Here is a 23,086-nt window from a genome sequence, read left to right on the forward strand (position 1 = left end):
GTGTTGCCACATCTACCCTGCTAGTATAATATCAGTTATCAGTATAGACTAGGAATCTCAAACACTCAGTCTACAGGATGGGCAACCCTCATGGTAATTGAATGGGCCACAGTAATTGCTCGTCTAACTAAAATTAACTCTTTATATGACTACTTTGTGTGGAATTGAATATACACAAAGGCATTGTGCTATTTCTATAGCACATGACTCAAGCTCAGAAATAAACATGGGCTGACATGAGTGTTTACTTGGATTTTAAATATTTAGAATGTGCATGAATCACTCTGTACTGCAGCTTTCAAGTTCGGTTAAGGATGGTTACGCACTGATAAACAAACCATAACCATTTATCATAACTAGGTTTAGGAGGTTAGTAAGATTAAACTTGTTACATTTATACTATAATATTAGCCTTTAGAAACAGCCTCTTATTTTACAAAATATAAATAGAGGATGAAAAGAGCGTATTTCAGAAATAATAGGAGTTGTTATATATCATGTCACTGAGTTTGGTGATAGCATTCCTTGTCTCATTTGTCAAATAATGATGGCTGTTAAAGAGGATTATAACACTCATCAGCACTATGAAAACAGCACAAAGAAGAATACAGTACTTATACTAGCAATATTAGAGACTCCAAATTCACAAACAACAGAGTGTTTGTATTCATATAAACTGTTTCAATGAAAGTCCAGTAAGAGCAAGTTTTATTATTAAGCTTTAATTTGAGACTTTCACGATAGGCATAGTCTACTAGTTATCTGTATATGTCTCATTAATTTTAAAGAGAGCTTGTGGAGTTGTATAGAAATTATCCAGTTTAAAACATGGAACTAACATACAGTATTTAGATTTATGGCACACAGTTGCAAGCCAATTCAAAAAGCTCTGACTCACCAGTATAATAGAACAGTAAACGACAGCGAGTTCAAAGTAATCAAGTCTTGCTAATGATCAAGTTGCTGTTTTTAATAATTGGATTATTGATTGTTAATCTTGTATTAAATCTAATTCAATGTGAGAGCACTTGATAGATCTTCACTGTCTCTGACAGTAGTTCTCATGCTCAGTGATGCCTTTCACTTTGTCTTCAGTGCACTTCTTCCTTTATTATATACACTAGATAAGTTGATACCAAGCAATCACATGATAGTCAGATCTGGAAAAACTGTATATGAAAAAATATATATATTATACATATTATAGCATGCATAATATTAACTATTTTATAGATTAGCCTTATGAACACACCAAGTTATTTGTTCAGGTAAAGATCGCTGAGTATTTGCAAAAAAATGTTGCTGTCTAATTGGTCAGTTTGTCATCCGAAATTGAACCCGTTGTCACCAAACATCGGCAGCTGCTCTGTTGCTGAAGTTAAATCATTTTAACATTGTCTTGTTCATGTTTATCACTGGTGCGTAATACAAAGACTCTTATTAGAAGATTTCTTTCAGTGGTATATAGATTAAATTAGGCTCTAATCGTCATAGTTATTGTCTGAGACTCTCGTTATCGGTAACAGCATAACATGGCCTAGCTGATAGATTTATATTCTATCCCTAGTCCCACACATATATAACACATAAATTTCTATTATTTTGCTGTTTAAAGATGTCTAATATATCTGATGAAAAATTTAGCCAAATTGAGGACAGCTTTAATTGTTTACACTCTGTTTTTATTTTGTAAAATAAACAAGTTGATACGAAGAAACTTCTTGATATATTTTTTGCAAGCAAACTTGTTATTCCGACATTTGATTGGTTATTATGGCTCATCAATTATGTCCTGTCATTTGACTGGTTATTATGGCTCATCAATTATGTCCTGTCATTTGACTGGTTATTATGGCTCATCAATTATGTCCTGTCACTTGACTATTTGTTATGGTTCGTCAATTTTGCCCCATCACATGATTACGTTATATGACTTACACTATGTCAGGAAGGTTTTAATTACATGGACATAGCTTCGAGTTGGTTTAGATATTACCTCCATTTAATTGGGTGACCTGTTTGTACTTGTCAGGATGCTCACTTTCTAAAGATTAAGATAGTAAGCAGTACCATAATTATAACTGTCTGTTTATACATGCAGTAAACTATTAAAAAACACCAAATATAAACTGGCTTACATTAGCTTTAAACCATAAAGGTTGACATGCAACAAAATTCACATTACAGGTATTTGATATAATAAGAATCACCATGTCTTACTCTGTTGTGTTGTAGGTGCCAAATATGTAGAAATGTGATTACAAGCTCTTAAAAGCTCAAAAACGAACAGTTAATCGCAGCCACAAGAGACCGCAGTAGTTTGGATTCGCTTTCCAAAACCGCTCAATCGCGACGTAGTTGTTGCAAGATGGTTTCTATTTACACTTTCATGCAACCTCATATGTCAAAATATTTTCACAAATATAGTTCATGCATTCAATAAAACCATGTTTATTGTTCTTACGCGTATGTTTTATCATCATTGTAATGCTGTCACTTTTAGCACTGGTATCTTATAACTTACCACAAAAAAAATGTTAAATTTTTTAACCTTACCTCGAAGGAGTACATATCATTGTCTGATAATCATGATGAGCCTATTGGTCACTTGGAAAATCGGAAAGTACTGGAAAAATTATTTGCAAAGTGTTGGGCAACGTGATCAGATTACGACTTGACGATTGAATAATGCCGAAACTAAACTGTAAAGTAGCGAGCATCTATATTTGATACGGGGTCTTTGGTGAAACCCGAAGTGTTTGTCATAAGCTAGTGCTACGATAAGTTTACTTTGAGCTTTTTATTGGCCTTTCAATTCACGTGAGAACATCACGAGACAAGACAATAACCAAACTGTAATGAATACGTTGGATAAATAAACAGATTTCATTCTCCGGCGGCTTTTCGTTTTTGAGCTTTTAAGAACTGGTATAATCACATTTCCACGCATTTGAGACCTACAACACAACATAGTAAGACATGGTGAATCTTTTGATACCAAATAACTGTAATGTGAATTTTGTTGCAAGTCAACCTTTAAATTGGCTACATTTTCTGATCATTAAGGTAATCATAGATTCACACAGTTTCTCTGCACCAAGTCCAATGACATGTGTTGCTGTGAAAAACCAACTCACAAGTGTCCCCAGTGTCCAGTCTTGAAGCATCTTGGTCTGTTTATGCACCTATCTGCCTAAAATACAACTGGTTCATCTGGTATTTTCGTTCAAAGGCATTGTTGTTGAAGAAAGATAGTTTTGTACGCTAGGTTCGTCTTTAGACACATACATCTATATAGTCTAATTTCATATGAATGCCTTTTAGTTTAACATGGGCGTGTGTAAGAGCCCATTTTTCCATAGCTATGGTAGATAGGTGAATGCACTATAGCATTAGAATGCAGATATATTATGGGTAAATGCAGGTAACTAACATGCATAGCTGTCTCATTACATTCGGTCTGCTTGTCTATGCGCAGGTTGGATGGCATTGTAATTAGCTTGTTCGTGAATGTATAGATTAGATGCTGTACTGTCTTTTAGTTAATATGTATTAGGTTAGTTTCGATTTTAAAAGTTCATGGTTCTTGTTGTATTGTAGTTGTTGTATTGTATTATCGCGATAAGTCTTGCATCACAGAAAACACAACTAACAGGTAAGAAGCACATAAAGGAACTGACTTAGTTAGCAAGCCCATAGCTATGGGTTATTAGACAATTATGCGATTATAGCACAGCTAAAAGAAAGCTGACTGCACAGCTAATATGTAACACATCTCCCTCACTATTTTGAGTTTATGGTTAGTCATGACCTTGTTAGAACTTGGAACTGTAATAGTAATCAGGTCGTCTTCTAATACGAGGCGGATAACTGGGACTTTGTACTGGCCTCTCATCAAGTACAGATTGGGCAGGTTGGATGTTAAGATCATTTGAAGCTGTGATCATATTGTCATTGGTCGATGTATCATTAACTTGAAGTCTAGCTTGTAGCTGATTGACATGCCGTCTCCATACACCACGGTCTGTTCGCACAGCATACAGTATGTTACCCAGCTTGTTAATTATCGTTCCAGGTATCCACTTAGGTCCAGAGTTATAGTTCCTTGCATAAATCAAAGAGTCTACTTCATACCGTGATGATGTAGAAGATGCTTGACCTGGTGAAAGAGTTTTCTTGTTCTGAATTGGTTTCAGCAAGGTCAGAGTATTTCTCGGCTGTCGTCCATGTAGAACTTCAGCAGGTGATTTCCAGTTCAAAGAGGGATGAGGAAAATATATGTAAGTGGTTAAAAACAGTTGTAGGGCAGTCTTGATTTTCTCCCCTCCTGCACTATTCTTCTCTACAGATTGCGTAAGAGTCTGGACAAATCTCTCCGCTTCTCCATTCGATGCAGGATGGAATGCGGGAGATGTTATATGTTTAATGCCATGCATGGTGCAGAACTGGTCAAATTCATTTGACACGAATTGTGGGCCGTTATCCGTAATAATAGTCCGAGGAAGACCTTCATGTGCAAAGATCTGTCGTAGCACGCCAATTGTGTCCTTAGAAGTAGTTTTTCTTACATCTAGCATAGCAACGTACGGATATTGGGAATGTGCATCTACACAAACCAACCACATCTGACCTTTAAAAGGTCCTGCATAATCCAAATGAATTCGTTCCCATGGTAGTTGGGTGGACGGCCAACTTTGGTAAGTCTTGGCTGGGTCATTAGCACACATTCGGCAAGGTTCACAAGCTTTGATTAGCTGTTCTATGTCTGCATTGATGCTAGGCCACCATGCGTATTGACGAGCAAGCTGTTTTACTCTTTCTACACCCCATTGTGATGTATGCAGCAAGTCTAACACTTTACTCTTCAGAGCCTGTGGAATGAAAACTCTAGTAGTTTCATCACGTTGCAAAAGGACAGCCTCCCCATGAACAAAAAGAGACTCCCTCATATTCCAATATGGCTGCAAATGTTTATAGCTAGCTGTAAGCTTATTGGGCCAAAGGCCATTTAGTATCCACTCTTTCACTGTCTGTAGTGATGTGTCGTTCATGGTTTCTTGTTTAACAGCCTCATCGTCAAGGGGACCATGATCGAGCTCCTTTTGTATAGTGTGTGAGACCTCAATGCTCTCCTTCTCTTCATCATGGTCAAACTTTGGGTCTGCTCCTATAGGTAACCTGGACAAGCCATCTGCATTGCCGTGCTGTGCTGTAGGTTTGTACCTGATGTCATACTGATAAGCCATCAGTGTGAGGGCCCATCTCTGCAGTCGCTGAGCTGTTAAAACGGGAATATTCTTTTCTGGTGAAAACATGGCAACCAGGGGTTTATGATCAGTAATGAGCGTAAAATGTCTCCCATATAGATACTGTCTAAACTTAGTCACTCCATATATGATAGAAAGCGCCTCTTTCTCTATCTGTGAGTAATTCTTTTGGTGCATGCTCAATGTCTTTGATGCATGTGCTAGTGGTCTTTCAGCTCCATTTTCCTCTTGTAGGAGTACTGCCCCAATTCCATAGTTAGATGCGTCTGTTGCTAGAACCAGCGGTTTACTCTGGTCAAAATGGGTAAGTTTGGTAGCCTTGATGACACTTTTTTTAAGAACATGAAAGGCCTTGTCACACTCGTCAGTCCAGTCAAACTCGACATTTTCATGAAGAAACTTGTAGAGATGGGCTGCTTTGCTAGACAGGTCAGCAATGTATGAGCCATAGTAGTTGATCTTGCCCAAAAACGCCTGTAGTTGTTGTAAGTTCTGTGGTTGTGGAAGCTGTTCAATGGTATCTATTGCAGAATTCGAGGGAGTCTTGCCGTTCTTGTCTATTATGTGACCTAGGTATTCAACAGCATTCTTAAAGAACTCGCATTTTTCTCTCTGTATGCGGAGCCCGTACTCCTGTAGTCTAGCTAAGAGTTTGTCGAGATTAGACCAGTTCTCACTCTCACTGCTACCAGTGACAATCAGATCATCCAAGTATGCTGCAACTCCAGGTAAGTCAGCAATCATTGAGTCCATGCGTCGCTAAAACTGTGCAGGGCTTGATGCCAATCTAAAACACATCCTGTTGTAGCAAAACAAACCACATTGAGTGTTGATGACACACAACTTCTTTGCATTATCATCTAACTCTAGTTGCAAGTAGGCATCTGCCAGGTCTATCTTGGAAAAGTGTACCCCGCCTCTCAACTTATCTAGCAACTCTTCAAGGCTTGGTAATGGGTGTTGATCAATTGATATTTGTTGGTTCAACATCTTGAAATCACCACATATACGCACTCTTCCATTTGGTTTGGAAACTGCTACTATTGAAGCAGCATAATCACTAAAGTCCACATGTTCCAAAACACCAGCTTTAACTAATCGATCTATATCTTCTTTTACAGCTTGGCATCTAGAGAATGGCACTACACGAGGTTTAGAAAAGCTTGGTGTGCTTCCTGGTTTCAAGCGTACTGGTACTTTTACCTTTTTACATCGGCCAAGACCTGTCTTAAAGACATCAGAGTACTTAGAGGAGAGTGCAGCAATTTTGTCCTTAAATCCAGTAGGGTTACTTCCTGTGACAGTACAGGTAACATCACAACTACCCTGTGTCAATATAGCTAGCCCCTTCTGCGAGAGACCAAATTTGTCACTCCAATCTAGACCAAAAAGGTTTGAGCCTTGTGTTGTGATTACAACAAGAAGTTTGAAATTTTGTTTTTCCACATCTCCTACCTTCACACTAATTGAACATTGTCCTTTAATCTGTAACTCAATCTGCCCATACGCTTTAAGATGGGTACTGACAGGTAAAAGGGGGGGGGGTGATCCAAGACTTTGGTAGCCTTGCAAATCAACTATAGAGCAAGTAGCCCCTGTGTCCCATTGAAACATTGCCTCATGACCATTGACAACAGTTTTAATCTAAACCTTTCTATTGACTCGTTGGAAAAGATTATCTGAAACTGCATGTACTGAATGATAAGGTTCACTTGCATCAGTGAGCACACTTAACACAGAGTTTTCAACTGTCCTAGTAGACTGTTCTGTCTGACTCTGTGCTGCTGTCTTAGCCATACAGACAGCCTCAATGTGACCTTTGACCTCACATTTCCTGCAGACAAATGCTCTGCAGGGACAATTTTTTCTGTCATGTTTAATGTAACAGCTAGGGCAAGACTTCAACATACCTGTGTTCTAAGCATTAGCTTGTTGCTGTCCAATGGTTTGTTGACCTCGGCGTGATCTTTGCTTGTACTGACCTGACATTTTGTTTACTGTGTCTTCAATAGTTGGAGAAGTTGTCTTCCCCTTGAGAATTTTATCGGTCTCCATTGTCTTGATGAATGCTGCAGCCTTCTTAAGAGCATCATTAGGAGAGGGATCAGCATCGAGTAGACACTGGCGACGTACATCAGCATGTGGCGTCTCTAATGATTATGTCACGAATTTGTTCATCAACATAACTAGTGCCACAGCCTGTGCTTTTGCACGTGAAAGCACAGTGCCGTGCGAGTCCACAAAGTTCTGCAGCCCAATCAACATAGGACTGACCAGTCTTCAGCTTACATTGAGAAAATTCAAATCTTGCTGCCTGAACATGTATGGTATCTGCAAAGTGTTCATTAAGTTTCTCCGACAACTCAGTGAATGACTTGCTTGTAATATCCTCTGCGCCAAATAAGTTTGACAACAAGTCGTATGTCTCAGCTCCTACCCAAGATAGTAAGCATGCTCGTTTCTGACTGTCATCTACCACCTGATACACATTAAAGTGCTGATTGAAACGTTGAAGGTACTGGTTCCATTTTTCTTTACCCCTGTCGTATACTTCAAACTTGGGTATGGCGACAGCTACTGGTATTGATGCAGCACTATCACTCTTGGTAGCTTCAAACAAGGAGATAAACTGCTTCTGTAGATCAGTGTTTTGCTGCTGGAACTGTTGTTGCTGTTTCTGCATAGCATCAATCAAAGCTTTTATGTTAGGATCCATAGCAAGACAATAAAAAAATGCTGGCTGTGAGTCCACAACGTTCTTTCCGGACACCAGTTGTTGTATTGTAGTTGTTGTATTGTATTATCACAATAAGTCTTGTATCACAGAAAACACAGCTAACAGGTAAGAAGCACATAAAGGAACTGACTTAGTTAGCAAGCCCATAGCTATGGCTTATTAGACAATTATGTGATTATAGCACAGCTAAAAGAAAGCTGACTGCACAGCTAATATGTAACAGTTCTTTGAATTGTTTAGAGTTTTAATTTAGTACCTTATTAATTTGTATCACACTTGTTCATATCTGACTTACTTTCCATACATGCACCTCTTACTTAAATATCATACATGCATATCATTCATACATAATTGACAAAAATTCCACATGTACATCTCAGACTTCATCTCATACATACATCTCTGACTTTTATCTAATGCATTCGTCTCTGACTTACATATCATATGTACATCTCTGACTTACATCTCATATGTACATCTCTGACTTACAAGTCTTATGTACATTTGAATGATATATAATAGATATATCTCTGACTTACATATCTCATCTACATCTCATACTTACATCACACACATTCATCTCTTATTTGCACATAAATAATCTGAAAACCCAATATTCTGATGAGGTTATACTGCGTGTTCTGCCTGCTTACCAGCTAGTATAATAATAGTTATAGTAGAAATACTCAAACACTCAGTTTGCCCACTGCATGTGGCTGCCCTGTATTTCTGTTTCTAAAGAAAATGAACACTCAAACATGACGGCTCTGTGTGCAATCAAAGATGAACATACACATTGCAGTTGCTCTAAATAGCTAAAAACAAAAACCTTTTGTGTTTAGCTTGGCTTATGATGTGAGTAAAGTGGAACTTTGTACATTTATGCTATAATAAGAGCCATTATAAATGTATTCTGCTTTCAAAAGAGAGTTTTTCAGAAAATGTGAGAGCAATGATAAGACACAAGTCGTTATAATACATGTTATATGATCACTGTTGTGTTCTAATGATGAGATTAAGAAAACATATTTGTGTCATTCGTTTATCGCAGCTCTTTATCCAGTTTATAAATAGAACATCTAACTAGTGTTTTAAGTAATACTTATAGAGAGGTCTAAAAACCTTCACGCATTTCCTAGGAGTGGTTCAATTTGGTTCCGCTAGCCTTCCTTCTGGTGCTAACATTCTCTTTTTCCCATGTAGCAACAGTGTTATTCTAGTGTTGACCAGAGTGATTTCTCTATTCATACAGATATTTTAGTGGCTGCATCTGTCATCAATCAGTATGTCAGTGACTACGCCTCTGTCTCCCTTGACTATAAATAGACCTTCAGCCAAGCAACCACTTTCTGTCAGTCGTCTATGATTTATGTTATTTTAGCCAACCTATTACTTTGCCATGAGTTTGTATACAGTGCTAACTCTGTGTTAAAATCCTGAATGTTGAGTTTTTATTTGCTATGTGACCCAGTGTCAGGTCAGCTATGTGTTGTGGTTGGGCTGTGGCTGGCTGCACCAGTGGAGGCAGTCTGCCTACTTTTGTGATTAAGGATCCGGTTAGCAACACCTGTTATCTTGCCAGTTTTTGTCATTAAAATATGAAAATAACAGTTATATTCAATCCTGTACCCAACCACCACTTTAAAATGACTCAGCTTGCCTTTGGATGCCAATGCAGCAGCACCAGAATGTTTTCTTGCAGTCAGACATCTCACTACATATCAAAGCTTTTCTTAGCAGAATTTTAAATAGCTTGTGCTATCCATCATATAGTCAAGCTATCAGTCAGCACAGTATTTGTCATCAGTCGGGGAGTGTTAACTCCAAAACCTAATGACTGTTGTTTCTGGAATCGCAAGGTAAATTTCAATGTAATTGTAATGTTTTATTGTTGTTAATTCTGTCGTATGTAATATGCTACTGTATTGTGGTTTTATACCATTTTCAGTTTTTGTAATTTTATTATCATGTGTTCAGTCATGCTATGCAATGTGTCAATGCATTCACTCTCAATTAATATTTCCTACATGTATTGCCATCATATGTTATGTTTGTTTGTCATGCTTTATTAGTGAGTATTATCTGTTCACATATCAGTACCTTTGTGTAACCTTTTGACAGGTTTCACAGTCAAGCTAAATTACTACCAGTTGTATTGTCAGCATATGATAAACAAATAAAATCAGCAGTAATCTACAGTGATCAGTGCAATTTTCTCTTGGCACAATAGTGGTTAGCCAGTCAGTCTGAAAGCTCCAGGTCTTACACTGAATAACCGATGCTAGTGACAAAGAAAAAAATGCGTACTAATTTTGCTAAGGCTGGTTTACATAGCTGGAACAGTTGGTTCCAAGTGGCACGAGTTTTATCACCATACATCACTGTTGTGGTCTAACGAGGAACTTTAGGGCATGTTTGTACGTCACCCATCAGAGCTGTTTATCTTACTACTTTATAAATAGGATATCTACCCAGTGTTTTGAGCATGTACATTTTTGCTAAGTCTTATAAGGAAATGCTTGTCCCAGTGTTAGTAAATTATCCATCCAAGAAAATGTAATCTTTCTTAAGATTTGATTTGTCATGAAACGCTCAAAATTTTACCTTTTTACTCTCCCATCTTTTCCTCGTCACAAAGGGTCCTCAACACAAAAAGTTCTCATTTCAAACGGTCCTTATCACAAAGGGTCTCCACTACAAAAGATATTCATCACACAGGGGCCTCATCACAAAAAGTCCTCATCACAAAGGGTCCTCATCACAAAGGGTCTTCATCACAACGGGTCCTCTTCACAAGGGGCTCTATATGTACTTGCAAAGGGATTAAATCACAAAAGTGTCCTAATTACAAAAGGGTATTCATTGCTAAGGATCTCCATCACAAAAGTCCCACATCACAAGCAGTTCTACTTACAAATGTTTTTAATCACAAAGGGCTTTCATTGGTAAGTTTTCTCATCACAAAGGATCCTAATCACAAAGGTCCAAATCGCATAATTTATAATATTGTTTGTTTAAAGTGATGAAAAGAGAAAAGTAATTGTTTAGGCAGCTAATTTTTTCTAGTGGGCCAATCGCCCATAAGCTAAAGCAATTGATATATTTTATTATTTAATGTCCTTTGCTGATAATTGTCTTTTATTATAGGCCTACGATTAGTTTAATTAAAATAACGAACATAGAAAAATGATTAATTGGACCGCTACTTTCTTTTAGTTGACCAATCAGTCATAAGCTAACGTGATTAAAATATTTCATAGAATAAATACTACTGGTAAAGTTCTCAAGAAGTTCTCAAAAAGGTAAAAACTCCTTACCGTACATACTACATTTGGTACACACATTATAATTTTGCGTTTTATTGCAGATGATAACCATTAAAATACACTAAATACAATACAGTTTCTGTAGGTAACTATTATTACTAAAGTTAATATACTATATTTGTAACTGCCCTCCCAGAGACAACGTGGAGTTTCGAACGGGTGTCATTTGTTAGATAATTTTATTTGCTGTTATAGACGTAGACACCGTAAAACTACAAATTATAATATGAAACATAAAGATAAAATAAAGCAAACAAGAATGCTATTTGATAACAAGAGTACATATAATATCAATATGACATCAAATGTTTAAAACAATATTTGAAGAATCTTAAAAAGTCAATATTGAATAAAAACAAACTTATAATGAGTACATACCTCTATCACCTTATCCAGGAGAGAGTTAAAATGTGGTTGAGTAAATATGTATAAGTATGTCTCTCTGGGTGAATATTAAAAACAGTAATAGTAAGTGAACAGAAACAGAAATTCTGTACAACCTCATTCTCTGAGGTGTTAGACTGAAATGCCAAGAAAGATAAAACCTATGCTAAAAACAAAAAGGAAAATGGTGATTCAGAGTATATTGCAACTGTGAGGACACGGTCAGCGGTTTGGAAAAGTAATAAACTCTATGTGGCTGTGGTAGTTGTTTCGGTGTAAAAGGCTCACTAATGTTCTTGTAATATGGGAGCATTTGGCAATTTTAAAAACAAGGTGATTAAAGCAGTGAGCACATTGGGTCATGACCTGACTGGCAGCAATGCGACAATAGACAAGCGGCCATCAATGGCAAGATAAAATTTTACATTGAACAAAGAACCTTACAATATTGTTGCTAATTGTCAATAGGTACACATTTTTATAAAAAAAATTTGACGATTTTTACCAGGGGGTGTTTGCATTGTATAATTACAATCGTCTCTATACCCAGATATACGCTTTTTTCACCATACGATGCCAACACTGGAACGAATTAACATCGTATCTCGAGGGTGCACTGTACTTGTAAACTAGATCAAGATAAATCATAGTGACATACGCTTACATTATCGAACGTAGAAAAATGATTGATTGGACAGCTACTTTTTCCTAGTTGACCAATCGGCCATAAGCTAATGGGATTAAAAATATTTCATAGAATAAAATACTGGTGGTAAAGTTCTGGTTTAAAACAGCAAATGCTTTAGGTAAGTGCCTTTTTAAAAGGCCAAGCAAGATTAATGATAGCCAGTATTTAACAAATGAAAGAGAATTGTGGGTCATTTTATGGGTATTTGCTGACCCTATGTGGCTGCGTGATAGGGTATGTGAATTACTGTGTTTGAGTGTAATCCATAATAAGTACATGTAGAATGGTGGTAGTGGGCTTTTATGATAAACATATATTGACATTATAGATTACACAATTCGCTACACCATAATTACAAGTCAGATAGAAATACAACCATAACACTTCTTTGAGGATTAACAGAGTTACAACAATAACAGTTGTTTATCTATTGATCAAAGTACTGCCTCAGTGATGTGTGAAGATTGTTGGAGCTCTCCATAAGTGATACACAAAAGACTGAGATGTTTTATTTGTAAATTAGCAAAATTAACCATCATTGAGAATAAAACCCCCACAAGCTTCTTCAAGTTCTTCATTGGACCACCACAGTGCTGTACTTACTTAAATAGCAATCATGTCATTAATAATCAACTGTTCCTGCTCTGTAAACCAACCTCAGGACAATAGTACAGATTTGTTTCCTGGCCATTATAATATGTTATTTAGGCATTTTGCAAGGAGTTATCTGCAGTTTGTTTTATGTCAAGTTTTATCAAGTTTTATGCACTTGAGGCATAATGAAAATTTCATACTCGCATGCCCAGTAACACAGTAATATAATTGATATATTGTGTTACATTAATAGTATTTATATGACTACTGATGGTATAGGTTTATAATTAGGCCTTGATAGCCCCTCCACCCAGTGCTACTATCATATTCTTCCCATGTAGCAACAGTGTTAGTTTAGTGTTGACCTGAGTGACTGATTTATTCATACAAGGAGGTTGAGGACTGCATCTGTCATTGATCAGTATGTCAGAGACTATGCCTCCGGCTCCCTTGACTATAAATAGAAACTCGACCCAGCAACCACTTGTTGTCATTCTGTTTTTGATTTCTCTTATCCTAGCCAGCCTATTCAGCTATAACAGCTTCATTGTTACTCTGTACTTGTAGATTAGATCAATAGAAATCTAGTAAATGAAATCACTACAAGTGTCAATAATATTGTACACTTATATTGATGAACAGAGGAAAATGATTATTTAGGCAGTTAATTTCTCTTAGCTGGCAAATCAACCGTCAGCCAAGGCAATAGAGATTTTTATTATCTAGTATTATTTGCTGATAATTGTCTTTGGTAATACAAATACCATCCTAGTATATGCGAAGATTACAGCTGTCAGGAGTGGTAAACAGAGCATATGTACATAGTTTATGCAATTATTATCTTTCTGTACCACCCAGTTTAAATTAAAGGGAAGGGGGGCTGCTTTGGCCATTTGCCAGGTACTATTGTAATCCGCTTTTTACAGAGAAAAAAGCAGCATTAGGTTTTTCAAAATATATGTTTTAATACATAAAATATATCTGAGTTGCATGTCTAAATTACAGAAAGTTGTAATTACTAATCACACCAGCTATGGTGGAATAAGTGATTTTGGCCAACGGTGCCCGTGTTACCCCTATACAATCCACGACAATAATTGTCTCATCATAGCATTGCAACAACCAGAATGCTGAGTATTACCAAGAGATCATAAGAATAATACATTTAATCTGAGCCATTTGTGTCAATAATTCCACCCTATCATTGCGGCAGGAAGGAGCAGCTTTAACCCACCTATAAAGGCGTGAAAGCAGTCAGCACTATGTAATTTAAGAAAAACAATCAATTTTAATCTGGAGGATTTTTAATAAAATAACGTTTATTTATTTCAAGTTTTCTTTAGTTTGATAAGGAGCCAGACTTTATATAACTGGAGTAACTAACAGCTGCTGTAATACCTCTAATTTTACCCTATTAGGAACTATTAGTCATGTTCATCAATTCGACATAATTGCTGCTTCAAATAGCAAAGTTATGAAATTTAAAAGAAGAGATTTAGTTATATATTGCGGTTGTTAAAGAAAGTCTAACTGTGCATTGCATATGGATGAAGAGACAAGGTTGAAAGAATAAGTATATTTAATCAGGAATAATAAAATGCAAGCAGGATGTATCACAATATAAAGAACAACATCATGTGATCACTTTGACAATGCGTGTCTTCTAGTGGGGCTCGCGCGTGTCCTTATTTACTATAAGCCTGCCCTCTGGTTTGAGGGCTGGCTGGTCAGTTCTCTTGTCATTGCTCATTGGCTGGTTGGGCTAAAACGTAGGTCACTTGGCATGTTTAGTGTCTGTCTGTGTAGATTGTCAGTCTCCGCTGCCACACTATTAACTATCCGGGTGGTGACATTGATTGCCTGTCATATTTGTATCACCTGGAGTCTGTAGGTACGCAGCAAATTGTTCCATCCTCCTCTGAGTAGCAGCCAATTCTGAATAAACAGATATTTCTCATTATAAGTAATATATGAACGAGGGTTACTTTTACTAATGAGCAGGGAGATATCAATGACAAATCTCTATCAACATGCTAAAGGCAGTCTAAAAGTCAAACTGCCGCCATTTTGATTTAACACCATGAACTTACGCAGTAAATTCTTACATACTATGTAACTCAAGCAGCATCAACATACCCACATAAAGTTACCAGGAGTGAGTCATGATTGATCATCCACAGCCTTATAGAATCAGACCATCAGAGCAATACCACAGCTAGTATAATATATAGTAGTAGGTAATTTATAGGTTACTAGCATTGGGTAATACTAGATGGTCAACATATGAGGTGGAGAGTAAATAGTCTTCTAGAACATAGGTGAAAAACCTTATGTTACATGTGCCACACTGTTACTGCATATATTTGTGCTGCATATATTATACTTATATAATTGTGCTGCATACACATATATTGCTGATGTGCTGCAATATATACATGCTGCTATGCTACCTATATATAGCTACATATGCTGCAATACACATATATTTATGCTGCATTATATTTTACTGCATATTTTCGTGTAAATAGATCTGCCTACTCTGAATCTGACATGCATAGCCAATTACAAAAGTATAACTGACTTCTCTCCCTCAGTACTATAATACTAACAACGGGCAGGTGAACAATAACATAGGAAGTTACCTTCTGCCTGCTGCTGAGTATCTCTCTGTAGAGCTGAGACTGACTGGTTGCTTTCTATCTGTAGAGCGGATAATTTTTGGTCACTTTCTCTCTGTAGAGCAGTAAGTTTCTGGTCACTTTCTATTTGCAATGTTGTTGTTCGTTGTCTAGCGTCATCCAAAGCTATAACAGAGTGAAAAAAATTCCTGATAAATATTCAACACATTCACTGCTCACATTTGACAATGACAGCAGGTGCTGCACGCATTGGCGCTTGGATGTACCTTAACACATTTACCTGCTAACAAAGCTTTGATATGCATTGTCAATTGCGGAAGCAAATGACGTCTCTTCCTTAGTACTATACTAACAATGGACTTGTGAAACAATAACATATGAAGTTACCTTCTGCCTGCTGCTGAGTATGTCTCTGTAGTGCTGAAAGTTTCTGCTCACTTTCTCTCTGTAGAGCTGAAAGTTTCTGGTCACTTTCTCTCTGTAGAGCTGAAAGTTTCTGGTCACTTTCTCTCTGTAGAGCGGAAAGTTTCTGGTCACTTTCTAGTTGCAGCGTTGTTATTCGTTGTCTAGCGTCATCCAAAGCTGCAACAGAGTGAAAAAAACTTGCTGATAGATATTCAAAACTTTCATTGCTCACATTTGACAATGACAGAAGATGCTGAATACATTGGTGAGTATATGTACCTTAGCACATTTACATGCTAACAAGGCTTTCATATGCATTGTTAATTACAGAAAGAATTGAACGACTGAGCATAAAGGCAGGAATGTAAATGGTAGGGCAGAGACTGAGGGGTGTAGAAGCGGGGACGTATGTAGAAGCACTGAGGCAGTGAGTGGGTCACATAGGCAAGTGCCTAGAGGCAAAGGCAAGTGCCTAGAGACAGAATCAAGCTGGCCTGGCAGGTGAGGGTGGCCGAGCTCAGTCTTGAGCTGTTCTATAAATATACTCTATGTACATTGTATATAGTAGCGTAGAGGCCGGCGATCTTGCACACAAGTAGGCAGGCAGAATATGTGGAGTGCAGATTATGTGGAGTGCAATCAGCAGTGAAATTGCGCAATCGGCCTTTACTTGGAATCAAAAGCGCATGAGCATCATGGACTCACACGAGGTTGCGACAGGTTGGCTGGCTGACTTCCAAGCAGGTGGGGCAAACAGGCTGTTAGGTGCTTTTCGTAGGAGCCGAGGCCAGCGTACTACTAATAATAGCTTGACTGCACAGCTAGCTGAACGCCGCAAGTTTGATCGAGCTTCTTGCCAGGCAAATCTTTTGTGAACATTCACACCTATGCATTCCGGCAGGCTGCTCACTTGATGAAGTTTCAATACACTCACTCTAATTCAAAAGTAAGCTTATTTCCCTTGCTGAATAGCGGCCGACCACTAGATGCATTGTAGTAGTACTGAGTGTTTTATGCGCAGAAGCCATTCGTGCTCAAGAAAAATGAAACTTTTTAAAAAGTTATAAAATTTTGTAGTCATTGCCAACCAAGCCAAACCTACCGCAATATGTAATGTGTGGTATGAATAAAACTAAGACATCATTTCATATCTACAGGACTTAATGGAAGATAGGTTGAATGCATCTGGCATAAATAAATTTTGAAGTCATTTTGTAAGAAGTCCTCCAACCAGCACCAGCAAATATGAAAATCTGCCAAAACTCAACATCATACTAGTTGTTCCTAATACACCTGGCTTAGAAAATGAAACTACACAATGTCTTACAGTCCATAACAATGACAAATCAACTGCTTTGAGTTTAATATTCATATCAAGGATTACTGTTGTTATAGATTTAAAGCCTGAATATTAAAGCAAGAAGCTGCTACAATATGTACTTTAGTCTGTCATTCAGTTTACTACTAAACATGATAAAGGATAGAGTCATGTTATGTTAGGAACAATTAAAATACTGTGGATAATCTACAGCAGTGGAAAATATGGTTGTAATACTATCTACTTTCCATCAAAAACTGCTGCATAGATGATTAGCTATTCATAAAAAGGAATGTAATGTTTAACCTCTAACCTCAGCTTGAAGGAATGACTCCCTAGTCTACCACTACATACAATACTCATAGTATCATGGCTATTGTGGCTACATTTCAAAATACAGAAATATTAATAGACAGATTAGTGTGGAACACGAGGGTCAAGCTACTGAGTCTGCAACAAGAAGTTGATATTTAAAGAGCTGCTAACATCACTTCAATCCCACCAGTTTTGAATATTAATATTAATTTAAATACTCAGACTATAAACTGTTCAGCTGGAGGCTGGAGACAAGCAGCACTCTGTCTATGCAAGACTCAGTGAGTTTACAGGAAAATAGAGATGCAATTATCCAGGGTATGTCCCAGGGTTCAACAGTAAGTGTATACAATGAATGAATTACTAGCATTTAGTTTAGATTTTCAGTAGAAAGTGGCTGAGACTGAAGAGTTTAGCAATAGAACAGTTCAAGTGAGTAGTTGGTATCACACTGTATAACAATCCTACCTTCTAATACTGGCTGCTTCTTCCATCTCCTCAACAGCTCCGATGATTCCTTATTTTCCCTTAACTCAGCAACCTCCAACGGAGTCCTTTTGTCACTATTCTTTATGTTGACGAGTGAAGAGACAGTCACTAGAGACACGGATCCTAACATGACCTTCAGAGCAGTTGTCTCTCCATAGTATGCTGCACAGTGTAGTGGAGTGTAGAGGATGTTATTCTGTATGTTTAATAGGGAGTCTCTCTGTAGTGAGGAGAAGCTGTAGAGGAAAGACTCTATACACTTGCTACTTCCATACACTGCAGCCAGTGCTATAGCTGTGCTACCGTATCCAGTCTTCTCAGCTACAAACTCGTACTTTCTCTCATCACTCACTGTGTCTATCAGTAGCTCTACACACTCACTGTTGTCTCCCCTCCATGCAGCAATGTGTAGTACTGTACATCCATCCTTCTCCTTCATCCAGAGCAACTCGTCTGCTGTTCTTCTGATTGGTGAGAGAAGCAGACGACAGATTTCTGTGTGGCCTACATATGCAGCTACCATAACAGCTGAGTATGAGTCATGCTTGATAGTAATCAGTAACTTCAGCAGCTCAGCTGGTTGAACTGTTTCTAAGGCTGCCCTCAGCTCACGCATCTCCATCTTTCTCTCTCTCACGTAACTCTTCAGCAGTCCTTCCATGTTTAACTGTAACATATGTACTACACTCTATTAACTGTTGAATACAGTAAAATATGATAGAGAAATGGGTACAAAATGCGACTCAACCGCAGAGTTGGAAAGCTGCCAACCATAACAGAGTGGCTGCAGCTGAACCCTGTATATTTACAGAGTATAAAAAGAGGCCAGGGATGTCAGACTCTGGCAGAGCTGAGAAACATGAAATATCTACAGTAGGAAGTGTTTGCTGGTTTGATTATGACTGAGGAATGAGACCAGAGGCTCCTGACCTTAACTTAACCTCACTACATGACAGACTCCATGAGTCTCCTCAGGGTAGAGAGTGATAGTCTCAGGAGGTCAGAGTTATATTATAATCACACTGACTCAGTGTCTCTCCTCATCTACTCTATTATTCCCAGTAAGTACAATATAAACAGATGTTACTATAATATATAAGTTATATTTACCTGTTGCTATTCTGTTTGTCACCTGCTCTGACTACTACAGGCTTCTTTATAGCTTGTAGCTGGTTATAATAATGTTATTTGTCTCCTGATTGGTTGAGCTGAATAAGAGTTATTCAAACAGTGATTCATGAGGAATTTATCAGACATTGAATAACGGAACAGGAGCTAGTTGTTACTGCATCTTCATGATTGGCTGGTTCTACAGCCTTGTAATAGGCTAGTTTCACTTTCGGTTTATTATTTAAAGTAAAGTTTATCTGCTTAATTTCATATAATAAAATAACAAACATTATGTTACTTTTACTAGTAACAGCATGGCCTCGGGCACTATAAATATTCACATTGTGAATACTGGCAGTAATGTGACGAATAGCAATTTTTTATAAATTAAACCTTTATACAATTTGTGTTGCTACAATTAAATAGAACTCAAGATAAATATCCGTTGTTGATTAACATGTTGGTACTAAGTACAATGCTTTATATTACATTTTAGTAATAATTAATCACAAACAGTAAACAGTTAATGAAAATATTTAAAGACTCAAGTAAGTACATGTATGTTAAATATCCCAGCATATCAGCCACTTACACTGAGCTCGCAACAACAGTGCATAACTTATAGACACCTGCTAGCCAATGTCACACACAGTAAGATAGCTAGTGGCAGGTACTAGTCAATGTCTACAAATTAAGGCTACTGTTTCTCAGATAGATTCCCAAATACCAAACACTTAGTTCAAGGGCAGATAATTAACAGCATTGAGGTCAATGATGCTTAAAAGCTTGTTACACTTTTCAAAGACACATGAAGTTTTGTTTGAAATAAGGATTTGTGTGCCCATTGCAAAATGTGGCCATAGTTGTGATAAGGTATGCCTGCTTAAATCAATAAAGTTAGATATTTTATCTTTAGTCAGTTTATCATGTGACAAGGCAAGCTGGCAGTGAGTTAAAATTAAAATTAAATTAAAATGGTTTAAATTTACGATGGTATGGGGGCGACCAGTTTTAGTCTAAAAGTGGTGCTTAGCGATGCCGCTAAAGGTTTATCATTTGCATGAAATGCAACACGTAGGTGTTTTGCTCTGCTCAAAAAAATGTTTGGACGCTAATACCATTTAGTTCAGCGCGCAGAAAAAGGGTTGAGGTCAGAAAACATTATGGAGGGTATTGAATAGTAAAAAAATGTTTGTTTTATCGAATGCAACAATCAAAACACAATTAGTGAAGCTAACGAGCAAATACAGTCAAATATGGATAAATCAACGTCACGGGACCGAGCGAAAGTGTTCGAATTATCAGAGCGTTCAAGTTAACAGAGCACTGTCACAAGTCCATGTATTTACTTATTTATTAGTAGATACACATACATATACAATCTATGATATAAATCAAAAGCACAAATGGCTTGTTTCAAATTAAATGCTTCTAATGTAAAGTTTAAAACGTTTTTATCAAAAAGTATAGCAATTTTCCTATCACTTGAAATTGGTTTGTTGTTTGAGGTGATGTTATTGCCAGGACGTTGTTTAGATTGACATTGGCAAAACTTGATCGTTGTCGAAATGCTAAAAAAAAAAATATTTTTCTTTTGAGCGTTTTACCCACGATCAATTTTGCCGATGTTTCTTGAAGTATATGCAAAGATTACCTCACGTTACCTTGCTTCCGAAGGGCGATCGCGAAGCGGATGTCTGGTATAAATCAAATTTCACCAAACCTTTAAAAAAGACGTTGACAAAAATATTTTGCCGACGGTGGCAATAACGACGCTTATGAATTACGAAAAGTTGAGGTTTACCTCTATGGCTTGGAATAAAGTGATTTTCTAAAGCGGTAACAACCGTTTCGGTAGCCGTTGGGCAAAAAACAGTTCGAGTTAACACTGTTGAGTTCGAGTTATCTATAGCAACTTTTCGTTACGTAGGAATGGACCAAAATAAGCGTTCGAGTTACCATGTGTTTGAGCTATCCGTGGGCGAGTTATCCATGTTTGACGGTATTCGGTTTCAATAATGTCAATTTTTGTTTCTGCAGGTAGTAAGTATAGTTTGTTTATGTCACTTGTTTGTGAACGTATGCATTTGTAACATCTGATCAATTATTACTATAAAGCTTATAAAATTCCAGATTTATAGCATATATTATTTAATAGCATACTTGCGGTTATCCCAACCCGGCTTGCAATGGGTCGACCCTCATAACTCCACTGCTATTGCATGTAAATGTCAGATTAGATTAGATCAATAAAAAAATTCGAAGCACTAACACATTGCCAGGCAGGGCAACAGAATAACGTGCTATACGTATCATCGCACATATATTAATTGCAAGCAATAGATATCAACCGGTAGAGATATTATTCGGCTTCCCATGCTTGTTATTTAGAGAACCTCAACAAGTTAGCAGATTTATTACTTTCAAAAGAGTTAATGACATTTATGTTAAGACATTGACTTCGCCTGTAAAAGGGTCGAGCTTAGCTTCTAAAATTCAGGCGAGCTATTTGCAAAATACAATACCACCGTCTGTTGGACCGCTATTATAAATAGGGAAAAGGTTAGAAATAGAATGCAATGTCATTCAAATAGAGGTTTCACAGTAATTTTAGTAGTAAACAATTCTAATTTATAAACCGAACATCCTCTGACATACCCTCCAAGTCAACTTGCTCTGTCATTCAGCCAAAGTTCCTCCACAGATGACATAGTTTCATATGAGCAATGTACAGAATAATCCCCATGTATAGTGAGAATACATTGTCAACCTTTGGTTGGGTGTATCTAATCCTCAGATAGTTATCGACGAGTAATAAAATTCTTGATGATATCAAACTTTTTATCACGTTGACCTGAAATTGTAAAAGAAGATGGAACTGTTCTGGAAGAACTAGTATGATTGCTACTCGCCATGATGCGCCTTAGATAAAAATTTGCTTATAAACACACAAAATCTTTAATAAATAATACAGATGTGATGCAGGATGGAATGAAAACATGTGATACCACTTCTCTATATATTTAGAACACAAGAGAAACAGAGCTATAAACAAAGTAATATTAATTAATTACTAGTTACAGTTGATAGCTATAAAGTACTATAAACTTTACTATTATTAATATTATAATTACTATTATTACTTGTTACTATTATGTCTTACTGAGAGTCTCACCATAGAGTTGACCTCCAGCCCTCTGCATCACACTCAAGGCCCACCCACTATCCTCTATTGTTGAACTCAAACTGACAGTTTTTAGCTATTGCCACACAAGGTGGGACCACCCAATCTACAAGTTGAGCTATTTTAAAGCAGTGAATGGAAATGAAGAGAGCACTCAACCAATGTGACCAGCTGGCATTCACCAGATTGTTTTCAGTGTGTTACTATATGCTGACCCTCACCTCTTCATTTTGTGACGATCACCACAGCATTTAGGTTATCTAACACTCCTTGATAAACTAGGTTAAAAGATTTGCAGTGAAAAACCTGCTGATGATGACAGTATTTTTGGTAATCTATTTAGTAATATATTATAGTACAAAGATATTCTTAGATAGCAATATTAATTTCATGTGGACATCCCCTCTTTTCCTTTGTAGAATACACAATAGAATTACTGTATGCCTCGACAAAAGAGCGTTTCAACTGGTAAGAAATTTGAGATACGAGAGGAATTCTGAGCCAATACATGCCTTGAGATATGAGACAAATTAGAGATACTAGCATACGATACAGTTTCAATGCTGACGAGAACAGCATCGCTCATTCTTTCTCGTCGGATAAAAATGATAAAGGAAGCTAGCTATGATT

General features: G+C 37.2%; 1 protein-coding gene across 1 annotated transcript in view; it reads right to left on the reverse strand.

The window, feature by feature from the left end:
• Nucleotides 1–14,557: 14,557 nt before the first annotated feature.
• The window catches only part of LOC137404153 (repetitive organellar protein-like), a 245,932-nt gene continuing 237,403 nt past the window's right edge, over nucleotides 14,558–23,086 (reverse strand). Inside the window, exon 7 of the mRNA XM_068090309.1 lies at nucleotides 14,558–14,931. Within this exon, the coding sequence (XP_067946410.1) occupies nucleotides 14,828–14,931 (104 nt within the window). The 3' untranslated portion in view covers nucleotides 14,558–14,827. The remainder of the gene's footprint in view (nucleotides 14,932–23,086) is intronic.

The sequence above is a fragment of the Watersipora subatra genome, chromosome 9, assembly GCF_963576615.1.
Source record: "Watersipora subatra chromosome 9, tzWatSuba1.1, whole genome shotgun sequence".
In the NCBI taxonomy this organism is placed as follows: domain Eukaryota; kingdom Metazoa; phylum Bryozoa; class Gymnolaemata; order Cheilostomatida; family Watersiporidae; genus Watersipora; species Watersipora subatra.